The sequence below is a fragment of the Castanea sativa genome, chromosome 6 (genome assembly GCF_040712315.1).
Source record: "Castanea sativa cultivar Marrone di Chiusa Pesio chromosome 6, ASM4071231v1".
Classification (NCBI taxonomy): Eukaryota; Viridiplantae; Streptophyta; class Magnoliopsida; order Fagales; family Fagaceae; genus Castanea; species Castanea sativa.
The window spans coordinates 60,739,060-60,750,261 of NC_134018.1; the positions used below are offsets into that span (position 1 = coordinate 60,739,060).

The 11,202-nt window shown below is 35.0% G+C and overlaps 2 protein-coding genes across 2 annotated transcripts; one reads left to right on the forward strand and one right to left on the reverse strand.

The window, feature by feature from the left end:
* Positions 1 to 1,607: 1,607 nt before the first annotated feature.
* On the reverse strand, positions 1,608 to 2,139 carry LOC142641018 (uncharacterized). The gene has a single exon (XM_075815371.1). The coding sequence runs from the start codon at positions 1,996 to 1,998 to the stop codon at positions 1,792 to 1,794; it is 207 nt and encodes a 68-aa protein (XP_075671486.1). The 5' UTR covers positions 1,999 to 2,139; the 3' UTR covers positions 1,608 to 1,791.
* A 7,744-nt stretch (positions 2,140 to 9,883) lies between these two features.
* On the forward strand, positions 9,884 to 10,833 carry LOC142640308 (uncharacterized). Its single transcript, XM_075814371.1, has 2 exons — positions 9,884 to 10,308; positions 10,827 to 10,833. Exons 1-2 carry the CDS (start codon positions 9,884 to 9,886, stop codon positions 10,831 to 10,833), a joined length of 432 nt encoding a protein of 143 aa, XP_075670486.1.
* The last annotated feature ends 369 nt before the right edge of the window (positions 10,834 to 11,202 follow it).

The window sequence follows — 11,202 nt, forward strand, 5'->3', positions numbered from 1 at the left end:
TTTATCCTTTGAAATTATATTCTATTTGTATCAGCATTTCATCCATCCATATTTTTCATTAAATGCAACATAAACTTGCCACATGTATTAGTTCGTCTAGGAAAATGATGTTACCCCATTTTCATTATGCCAATCATTCTGGCATTATGAGAATCCTGTAGGCATAAAGAATATGGGGTGACATCAAATTTACGGTGGGGTCCACTTATTTAATTCATGGTGGGGTCTACCATGAATGTGAGAGGAGGGAGCATCATTTTTCTATACTCTAAGGGTACCTAAGAATTTTTCCTCATTAAGTCATGTGGCAGATTTTATTGGGTGAACAAAATAAAAATAACAAACTTATGTGGCACTTAATGAAAAATATGGATTGAAGGGTGCTAATGCAAACAAAATTTAAATTTAATGAGTAAAATTCAAATTTTAAAATTTCAAGATATAAAATCCAAAAATCCTCAAATATTATGGGTGTAGTTTGTGTTTAGCCATAATTTTTTTTAATCATAATTGGCATTTAAATGATATATATGGTTTAATTGCTACGCATGAAACACCACCAAAAGACATTGCTTTGGTGTTGATATACTTTCCAAAATGGGTTTGGTTAATCATCTATTTTAGAAAACTTTTGATGGTAATTTGAAAAATCGGTCAAAAAAGTTTGATAACTTTTCCAATTTTTACAACTTTTATCACTACTTGCCTATACAGTGAATTGTTAGTCGTGGGAAAAAAATGATGGATCCAAAACTCCATCACTCATAACTCATATCCCTCACTTCGTTAAATTTCCAAAGGATCATATGTCTTAGTGTATCATATTGGTTCTACTCAATTAAATTCTGATATCATTTTTTTGAAAAAAAAAAGCTTGTGTAATTATCGCATCACGTTCCGCTATACATGGTCATTTGGGCTTTTTTGGTAAGCTTATGGGTTCCACAAGGGCACAATAGGGCGTGCCATTACTCGACCACATTACCATATATTATGGATATTAGGACCCAAATCCACGACCTTTTGACACTAGCAAGATTTGAAGTGAAGGATTTTTTCCAGAGCTTTCTACCACTTCACCACACTCGCGGGTGGTTTCCAATATCATCTTGTCCGACATTCTATATTGTCTTCATTCTCTTCAGTAGAATATACCATTTATAAACTACAAAATCAACTCTCCACTCAAATTGCTATTCTTAGTTACTTTTTTGTTGGGATATTTTCTTCAAGAAAGTGATTGGTCTGAGAAAAGTAGTTAGAACTTTTTTTTTCCTTAACCCAATCACCCATGATAGTTATGACCATGAAGGTAGCAGTGGTGGTAGATATAATCGTGAAAGGTTATTTCTTTTTGGAGTATAACACTGATGAGTGTGTGAGTACAATCTCTTCTTATGAGTGAGAGAGGATTATTAAACATGGCTGATGTGGTTCTCAAGGAGCACTGAATAATTTTTCCCATGTATTTTTTTTAATGCAATTTTCTCATGTATTCTTTGTATGAAAAATTAGGTGCCAATGTGCCATTATATATACCTTTGATCAGCATTTCAAGAACAATGGAATTATAATTTTTTTTTTAGACACTTAAACCAAAAGAAAGGTGAAATACAAAGACATATAAATTTATAAAACTCCAGATACAGATTATAGTTACATTGTATCACCAACTATGACTACAAAAGCAAAAACCCAAAAAGAAAAAAATAATTATAATCCCGGCCAAGAAACCAAAATCAGCTAATAAGAACACAACAAGATCCAAGATAGAATGAACAATTGAAACGGTCAAATGTGACAACCACAGCAGAGGTAGAAGAAGCAGAGGGTGGAGACAAGAACAACAGCTTCTACGACAGAGACAATCTTGAACACGACTCCGTCTACGATGGCCATCTGGAAATCCAAACGCTTCCATTTGAAAGTTGGGAAAAACTTCCCTGGACGTAGCTCCTTGCTCATGACTTTCTTCAATGACCAAAACTTCTTTGCCATCACAAAAACAAAAAGAACAATATTAACACACACCCCACAAACACAAACACAAATACAAAAAAACTCTGTTTCTTTCCCTTTGTGTTTGTGTGTTACTGGTATAGAGAGAGGGAGAAAGAGCTGTTAGGTGTGTGGGTATATAAATATGCAGAAATGTATGTGTCTAATGCATTGGATGCTTTAAAAAGAAGGGTGTGGGTTGGTGCTGACTGGCCTAAGATGAAAAGAAGGGTGTGGGTTTGAAGGGTATCTTTGTGATTTCAAATGAGTTAGTGGGAGGGGAATATTCTAAAATGAAAAGGGTATTGTGGTCTTAAATGTTACAGCGAAGAAGAATCTGCACCTGTTTTGCAGCGTTTTCGTCGGACTTTAATTTAACAGTAGAAATTTTTTAAATACACTAGAATTACAGTGATGATATAATGCTTACTTCTCTCACATTTATAATAGATTTTAAACTCTACGGTCTGTAACATGCAAGGCAAAGATTAGACAAATGAGATTATTTACGAAACAGATGTAAGATGTGATTTCTGATAATGATATAATGTTTAGTATTTACTGCTCTCACATTTATGGTAAATTCTAAGCTCTACAGCAGGCAAGGATCAGACAAATTAGGTTATATATGACAGATGTAAGATGAGATTTTTGATGTTTTTAACGAAAATATTCTATTAAGGGAAAAAAAAGAGTTAGTCTAGATTAATTCATATTTTTATGTCATTTAAATATAAATCTTCTTGATTACCTTTGTGTGTGTGTGTAAGTAATTCTTTGTTAAGTAAATGGTTGTTGTTGATTATAAGAGCTGGTTTATGGTTTGAAGCCTCCTACAAGGGTTCGGTACTAAATGTTCCCTTTGGAATTGGCTCAACTGAATTGGATTAAAACTCAATGGCTGATAAACTTTTGTTTTTTTGTTTTGTTTTTTTTTTTCTTTTTCAGTTTGTGCAGCTAGGTACAATCAGTTTTTTGGCCAATATTGTCAGTTGAAACTTGAAACAGCTATATATATTCAAGAAGAATTAATGTAACAGCTATATATATTCAAGAAGAATTAATGTACCAAAAACAAACTCTGCCTGTTTCGGAGATTGCCTCTCTGTTTATTTTGATTGAATGAAAATTGCAGGTTAATTAACAAAAACTTTTGGAGGTCAAGGTATATTCATTTCATGCATGTGTGAAAAGTTAAAGACCTCTTACCCAAAGCATTGGTCTAACTCATTCTCAATCTCATCTTTCACTTTCTTTACTTTTTTTTTTTTCCCCCTTCTATTCTCTTTCCCGGTTTTTAAGAACATCTTTATTGAAGAGAAATGACATATCCACAATATTTTCACAACATTTTTACAATAAATCTTAAGTGACAGGTTGTTACTGGTTGTTATTATTAGGGCCAAAAAGAAATTTTAGTATTAAATTTAAATTTGAACCAATAACAACTAAACACCTAAAATTTGTTGCGAAAATATTGTAAACGTAGCATATCTCATTTTTTACAAAAACTTGAACCACAAGTTAAGACTGACCCACGCGTCAAAACTGATATATATCAAATGCAAGTCCTCCATTTACCTCTTCAATCACAATGCCCAAAACATGTTTTTTATTTTTATTTTTTTTCCAATGAGAAAGTTTTTTTCTTCTTTATTTGGTGCAAAGCAAAGGGTATGTACACTGTAGAACCAGCTGGAATTTCTTCAACCTCCTAACCACGTTCTCGGTTTTCCCTTGTCCTCTATATGCATACAATAATAACGGCTCATTAAGACAGTGTTAATTATTACCCAAAAAAGAGAGACAGTGTAATGACAAAAATGACACTACTGGTTGGTACTGGATGTTGTAAATTTTTACCATTGCTGTCAAACGGTCTGGTGGTCCTCATGTTTGGTAGCGTTTTAGACCTTTTCTAACTCTCTTCTCCTCTTGACATGGTCAAAGTTTTCTAACGGCTAGTCCTTTTTAATTTAATATTCGTTTTAATTTTTTTTGGCTCAATTGTAAAAAAGATATAATAATCATGTGGAACATATGGTCCAGTTCATCATTCTTCATTTGGTGTGGGGGGGTTAGCTTTCCGACACATGGAGAGACAAAGTTGCTTCATTCCGCCAGCTCAGTGCTTCATACAATGTGATGGGTATGGAATCAATTCGATGATTTGCAAAATCCAAGAAAGCACTTTGTGCACTATTGGAGATGAGTAATCTTGAACCAGCAAAAACTGTTGTTAATGCAAGTTATATAATCATTTTATGCTTTGTGTGTGAAATGCACAATATATCTTTCTTTTTGGAGAAAAATTCTGCAAATTTTATTTAAAAATACTAGCTATATCGACCTGAATTATATGTTGAAACTATGGTCTCATCCACATAAAAATATTTTGAACCTTTATCAGATCTAGCCAGATTATGAGCAACTTTAATTATTGCATCTGAATCACCTTCCAAACATATTTGAAAAGAAAACCTCGTTTATTATAGGACCCTTGAAATATGAATGTGTGACACATATATACCACCTTGAGTGTTGAGACTTGAGACATTAGACAGAAGTCCTAACTGTTGCATGGTTGTTTTGGATCTTCCAGAGAGTTTTTAGCCTTTTATTAGGCACCAAAGAAAGTTAGAAATTATTTTAGTGATGGATTTTCATAATTTTTCATACATAGAACCTTCTCTCTGTCCCTCTGTCTCCTTCTGCTTTTGTTGCCATTAAAATATTTCTGTGCTACAGGTCCCTCCTAATGTGGGTTGGAGTGGAACCTTTAATTTAACAGTAACCTAGGGAAGTTTTCATTAAAGGATGAATTTGCTGGTGGATGATAGGAAAATTATCAATGAAGTATCCAACCACACGAAGGGCTTCATCTTTTTGGGCCATGAAATATTTGGGGTTGGCCACTTTATTCAATCTATAATCTAAAGAGCAAAGGATAAAAATATACAAGATGTAGTTTTTAGAATGTGACATACAAGTCCATTCTGTATATTTTAAACACATACTGGGGGCAGCATGTGCCCTCAAAGCAAGTCTAATGCACTAAATGAAACTTTAGTTGGTTTAATCCCACCAGCTCCATACTCTACTGTATTTTTTAACATCTTAGTGGAAGACCATATGCTCCTTCTTTACCCTGTAACAAAACAACAACTTAATTTTGCATTTCTCTTTCTAATGAAGAGCAAAAGATAAAATATACATTTCTCTGTCATTGGGAATTTACTTTTTATACGTGTTGCAGAATTCATGGACAACCAGATATTTTTGCTCATCTAATGATTGCATTTTATCTCTAAAGTACACAAAATTCATGTAATCCTAAGGTTTTGCTCCTAACACTTAATCCTTGTGGTATTGTTTTATGTACAAACCATTGGTTGAAAATCAAAGTCTACAAGCACATGTATTATTATTGAGACTTAATGGTGGTGTTTGTTACGAGAATAAAACACATAGTATCCACTATCCACAATCTAAATGTGTTGATGAAATCGTTTTTGTATGTGTTATTCACTATAATGCTACACATTAGTAATTAATTTAATCAGTTGCGCAAATGAGTCCTCACCGATTTTATATAGGCAATCAAAGAGTATGAAGTCAAGAAATACAGCTCTTTGGTAACGGGCACAACCCTTTGGCAATAAGCTAGCCTGAACCCACTATTGGGCCTACTTTATTTGGGTTTGGCTTAACATAATTGTGGGCCAAAATAGGTATCGGCCCCTTTCGCCCAAAAGAGGTAGCAAAATGTTTATGTTCTGAAATTATTTAGCAAAATTGTAACGACCCAAGGAAAAGCGCTAGCCACATTTGCGCTATACCTCAAAATGACTAGTCATGTGGGACTCATCACACATCTACACACATCACACAATCAATCAAATTGGGGCATCACAATCTCCCCCACTTAAATCCCTAACGTCCTCGTTAGGGCCCACTTTGTAGGATAGTGTCTCTGAGCCCACATGGGGTTACCGTGCCGGCTCTGATACCATATGTAACGACCCAAGGAAAAGCGCTAGTCACATCTGCGCTATACCTCAAAAGGACTAGTCACTATTGAGGCTCCTTGCAGTTGATAATAAAGTCCAGATCTACTCAGTAAATACCCGATGTGGGACTCATCACACATCCACACACATCACACAATCAATCAAATTGGGGCATTACAAAAATACCCCTATTTTGAAACTCGATTTTTAGAAAATCAAGTTTCAATGAAAAGCTCAATTTGATGAAAATCGAGTAATGTTAGAAATTTTACATGGAACTCGAGTTCCATGTTTTTTTTTTTTTTTTTTTTTAAGTTTGATTTCACATAACTCGATTTTCTAAAAATCGAGCTTTTCATTGAAACTCGATTTTTAGAAAATCGAATTTAAAACAAAGGCATTTTGCTAGATAGTTTCAGAACGGGAGCATTTTGCTGAAAAATTTTGGCGAAAATGGTAAATGCCCAGTTTGGCCCATAATTGTGAAACAATTAACCCATAGGACGGTTTTCCTAATATAATGTAGCCAGGGCCCATCTACTTTTGTTTAAAATAGTATGTTAGGTGAGTCGGCTTTGTAATTGCTTAATAAGCTAGAGCTAGGGATCATATTTTATATACAAACTAGAGGCAACTCATTCATAGCACACACAAAGAAACCTTCTTCTGCCCCGGGGAATTCTTGAAGTGTTAACGTAACCATCACAAATTAATTCACATGCCCAAGTGGCAGCTACAAATCCCATAATGATTTCGTGTTAAACCATGCTTCTTACAAAGATGCTTATTTTTTGAAGGAAAATACTGGGGACGTACACGTGATGAAAGAAAGAACAAGAAGCGCAGGATTTGGATCTTGTTTTTGTATGAGTCAAAATCTTGTGTTGTCCAATATTATATGCTGTTTGATTGATCTTGTAAAAAGACACGTAGTGTCTTTACAGTTTTTAGAACTTCATTTTTATTTTTTATTTTATACTTTTTTTTTTCATTAAAAAAAATATATTTGAGTACACTTTTAATAAAAAAAACATTCAATAAAAAATTAAATAAGTTGTTTTCAAATAGATACCTAACATTCACGGCAAAAGTAAAAAAAAAAAAAAAAAAAGGCTTGATAAGTATTATGCTTTTCATCATACCTCTAAGTTTTTTTTTTTTTCTTGTGATTGGAAAAAGTTAATCCTAAATTATAGTTGATGTAAATTATTAACTTTTTCTCCAAAAAAATAGAAAAACCTCTAAGCATGTGTGTGAGTATGTGCTCAGAAGCTAATTTGTTTATGATAGTCCTAAAATGTAGCCACTTAGTACACATCCTGACATCATAACAAAATAAAGTACAAAATTTTAATAGTTTTTATTTATTTTTATTATGGTAAAAGGTTGCCATTTTTTGTGTTAGGTTTTTTTTTTTTTTTTTTTGTCTTTTATTTTTGTTAAATGAAAAGCATCCAAGATCCACGTTTGTTTATGTTTGGGTGTTGTTGTAAGTGTTTTTTTTATTATTATTTAAAATATTGTGTTTTAATCCTAAAATTTAGCCATGTATGACACATCTATAACAAAAAATTAAAAAGAGATTTTAAAATTTAACAACTACCTTTTATTTTTTCTTGGGCATTTTTGTTGTTGTTTTTTTTTTTAATTTTATTTATGACAATTATCAAGTTTTGTTTAATCCTAAAAAATTTAGCCATGTACTACCAAAGGATGATGACCAGGATGTTTGAATCACAGCTGGGGAAGAGTATTGAAGTTTATGTGGATGACATGGTGGTGAAGAGTAAAGTGGTGGCCGAGCATGTTGGGAATCTTGGGAACATCTTCGAGGTACTAAGGAAACATAGGTTAAGCCCAAATGCTTCCAAATGCTCTTTTGGCGTAAGGTTTGGTAAATTTCTAGGTTTTATGGTTACACATCGTGGAATTGAAGTCAATCCTGATCAAGTTAAGGCGATTAACAGCTTGCAGCCACCTTGTAATCCTAAAGAAGTTCAGAAATTGACGGAATTGACAACTGCTTTAAACCGATTTATCTCTCAGTCCGCAGACAGATGTAGGGCTTTCTTCCAGCTGCTAAATAAATGGAAGGGATTCGAGTGGACTGAGGAGTGTGCTTTGGCTTTTAAGCAGCTTAAAGAATATCTTTCTTGGCAACCTATTATGTCTAGGCCCGAGGTGGATGAAGTATTATTTACTTACATTGCTGTGGCTGCCCATGCTGTTAGTTTAGTGCTGATAAGGGCTGACAATGGTGTTCAAATGCCAGTCTATTACATGAGTAAATCATTGCATGAAGCTGAGATTCGTTACTTACCACTGGAAAAAGCCATTTTGGCAGTGGTGCATGCCACTTGTAAACTTCCCCACTATTTCCAGTCTCACATAGTCGTGGTCTTAACTCAACTTCCGTTTAAATCTCTACTTCGGAGTGCTGATTATACAGGAAGAATTGCCAAGTGGGGAACAATTCTAGGGGTTTTTTGATATCAAGTATACGTCACGCACCCCTGTAAAAGGCTAGTCCTTGTTGACTTAGTGGCCAAATTCGCGGAGCCCTCGTTAGAAGAAAATACGAAGAAGTTAGAAATGGATGAAAAATCAATTGGCATGATTTCTAAGAAAAAATCTCTATCATGAAAGGTGTACGTGGATGGTGCAGCAAATCAAAGAGGATCAGGAGTGGGGCTGGTTATAATATCCCCAGACAAGATCGTCATTGAGAAATCTTTGAGAATGGGTTTCTCGGGCACAAATAAAGAAGCCGAGTATGAAGCTCTATTAGTAAGAATGACCATGGTTCAGAAAATGGGAGGGAAAAATGTGGAGATGTTCTCGGACTCAAGATTGGTTGTAGGCCAAGTGGAAGGGGAGCTAGAAGTTAGAGATCAGAGGATGCAGAAGTATTTAAGTCAGGTTAGACGTTTGCAATCAAATTTTGAATCCTTTACTTTAGTACAAATCTCTAGAAACAGAAATACTCATGCTAACTCTCTAGCCACCCTGGCAACATCCTCGGCACAGAGTTTACCTCAAGTCATTTTAGTGGAAGATTTGTGTATGCCTGCTAAGAAAAATGTGGACATAGTCTGTGTTCATCAAGTCAAAGTGGGACTTAGTTGGATGGACCCCGTTGTACTGTACCTTAAAGAGAATATCTTACCTAAGGAAAAATTTGAGGCTGACAAAGTACGTAGAAAAGTTCCTTGATTTTGGTTGTCCGAGGATCAAAACTTATACAAGCGCTATTTTTCTGGACCATACCTGCTGTGTATACACTCTGAAGTAACAGAGTTACTTCTAGAAGAATTGCATGAAGGGATTTGTGGAAGTCATACAGGAGGCAGATCTTTATCTCATAGAGCCCTTACCCAAGGATACTGGTGGCCCAATATGTAGAAGGAAGCACTAGAGTACGTGAAGAAGTATGATCAGTGTTAGAGGTTTGCTCCCAACATTCACCAACTAAGAGGCGTCCTCAATCCTCTATCTAGTCCTTGGTCTTTTGCTCAATGGGGCTTGGACATTGTAGGACCCTTCCCCAAGGCAGTAGGGAACAAGAGATAGCTGCTGGTCGGCATGGATTACTTCACTAAATGGGTTGAAGTTGAGCCACTGTCAAATATCAGGGATTTGGACTCAAAAAGATTTGGTTGGAAAAATATTGTCACTCGGTTTGGGATTCCTCATACACTTATCTTAGATAGTGGCTTCCAATTTGATAATAAGGCCTTTAGAATGTATTTTTGCGATCTAGGCATTACAAGCAGATATTCTACCCCAGCTTATCCACAAGGGAACGGACAGGCCGAGGCTATTAATAAGGTAATAATTAATGGGCTTAAGAAAAGATTGGACGATACTAAGAAGAAATGGGGGAAGAACTGCCACACGTCCTTTGGACCTATAGGACTACACCTCGTAGGTCCACAAGAGAGACCCCCTTTTCAATGACTTATGGGGCTGAGGTAGTAATTCCTTTCGAAACAAGTTTCCCAACGCTGAGGATGAGCTCTTTTAGTTTGAGTAATAATGATGGGTTGTTAGAAAGGAGTCTGGATTTGGTTGAAGAACGAAGGAAAAGTGTCATGGTTCAAGTAGCATATTATCAGTATAAGCTTAAACAGGGTGATGACTCAAACGTGCCAGGGGATTTGGTGTTAAGAAAGGATTTGGGTACTGCAAAAAATCCAGCTTGGGAAAAATTAGAGCCAAACTGGGAAGGGCCATATCGCATCACCTCAGTAGCTAGAATAGAGGCTTATTATCTTGAAGACCTGGATGAAAATGTTGTACTGTATCCCTGGAATGTAAATAACCTGCGAAGGTATTATTATTAATGAAAATCTTTTCTGTTATATATATAGCCTATTACTTTATACATTACAGTCATTAGTTCTCAAAGAATCAAACAGAACCTTGGTTATGGCTGGCTTTTCGGATCACATACCTTGGAAAAATTGATATCTTCAATTATTTCTCTAAGAATCAAATAGAACATTGGTTATGCCTGGCTCCTCAGACCACATACCTTGAAAAAATTGATATCTTCAATTATTTCTCTAAGAATCAAGTAGAACCTTGGTTATACTTGGCTCCTCGGATCACATACTTTGAAAAAATTGATATCTTCAATTATTTCTCTAAGAATCAAACAGAACCTTGGTTATGTCTGGCTCCTTAAACCACATACCTTGGAAAAATTGATATCTTCCGTTATTTCTCTAAGTATCAAACAGAACTTAGGTTATGCTTGGCTCCTCGAACCATATACCTTGGAAAAATTGATATATTCTGCTATTTTTCTAAGTGTAGGAATTGATTTTGGTTACATTTTCTCTTCGGACCACAGTGATCTGGAAAAACTGAGGTTCATAAGCATCACTTAAAGCATTTATAACCATATTAAATATATATCTGCTGCTTGGTCAGTATTTGATTACTTCCTCAAAATCTTTAGGCTTATGGGGAATGATGTGAACGGTTTCTCTGTTGTAATGTATAGATTTTAAAATTGCAAGGGTATTTTATTAATATTGTTGCTTGATTCTGTTGGATAGATAGGAAGGTATTATCCCTTATACAGACAACAAAATGGGGAATGACTCATTGTCCCCCTAATTAGGTACTAAGAAAGACAAAAACTACACAAGGAAAGGATGTAAACATAACTATCCTGAATAAAGAGCTT

Coding starts and splice junctions, on each gene's coding strand:
- LOC142640308 (XM_075814371.1), top strand. CDS start 9,884: ATGGGGGAAGAACTGCCACACGTCCTTTGGACCTATAGGACTACACCT.
- LOC142641018 (XM_075815371.1), bottom strand. CDS start 1,998: ATGGCAAAGAAGTTTTGGTCATTGAAGAAAGTCATGAGCAAGGAGCTA.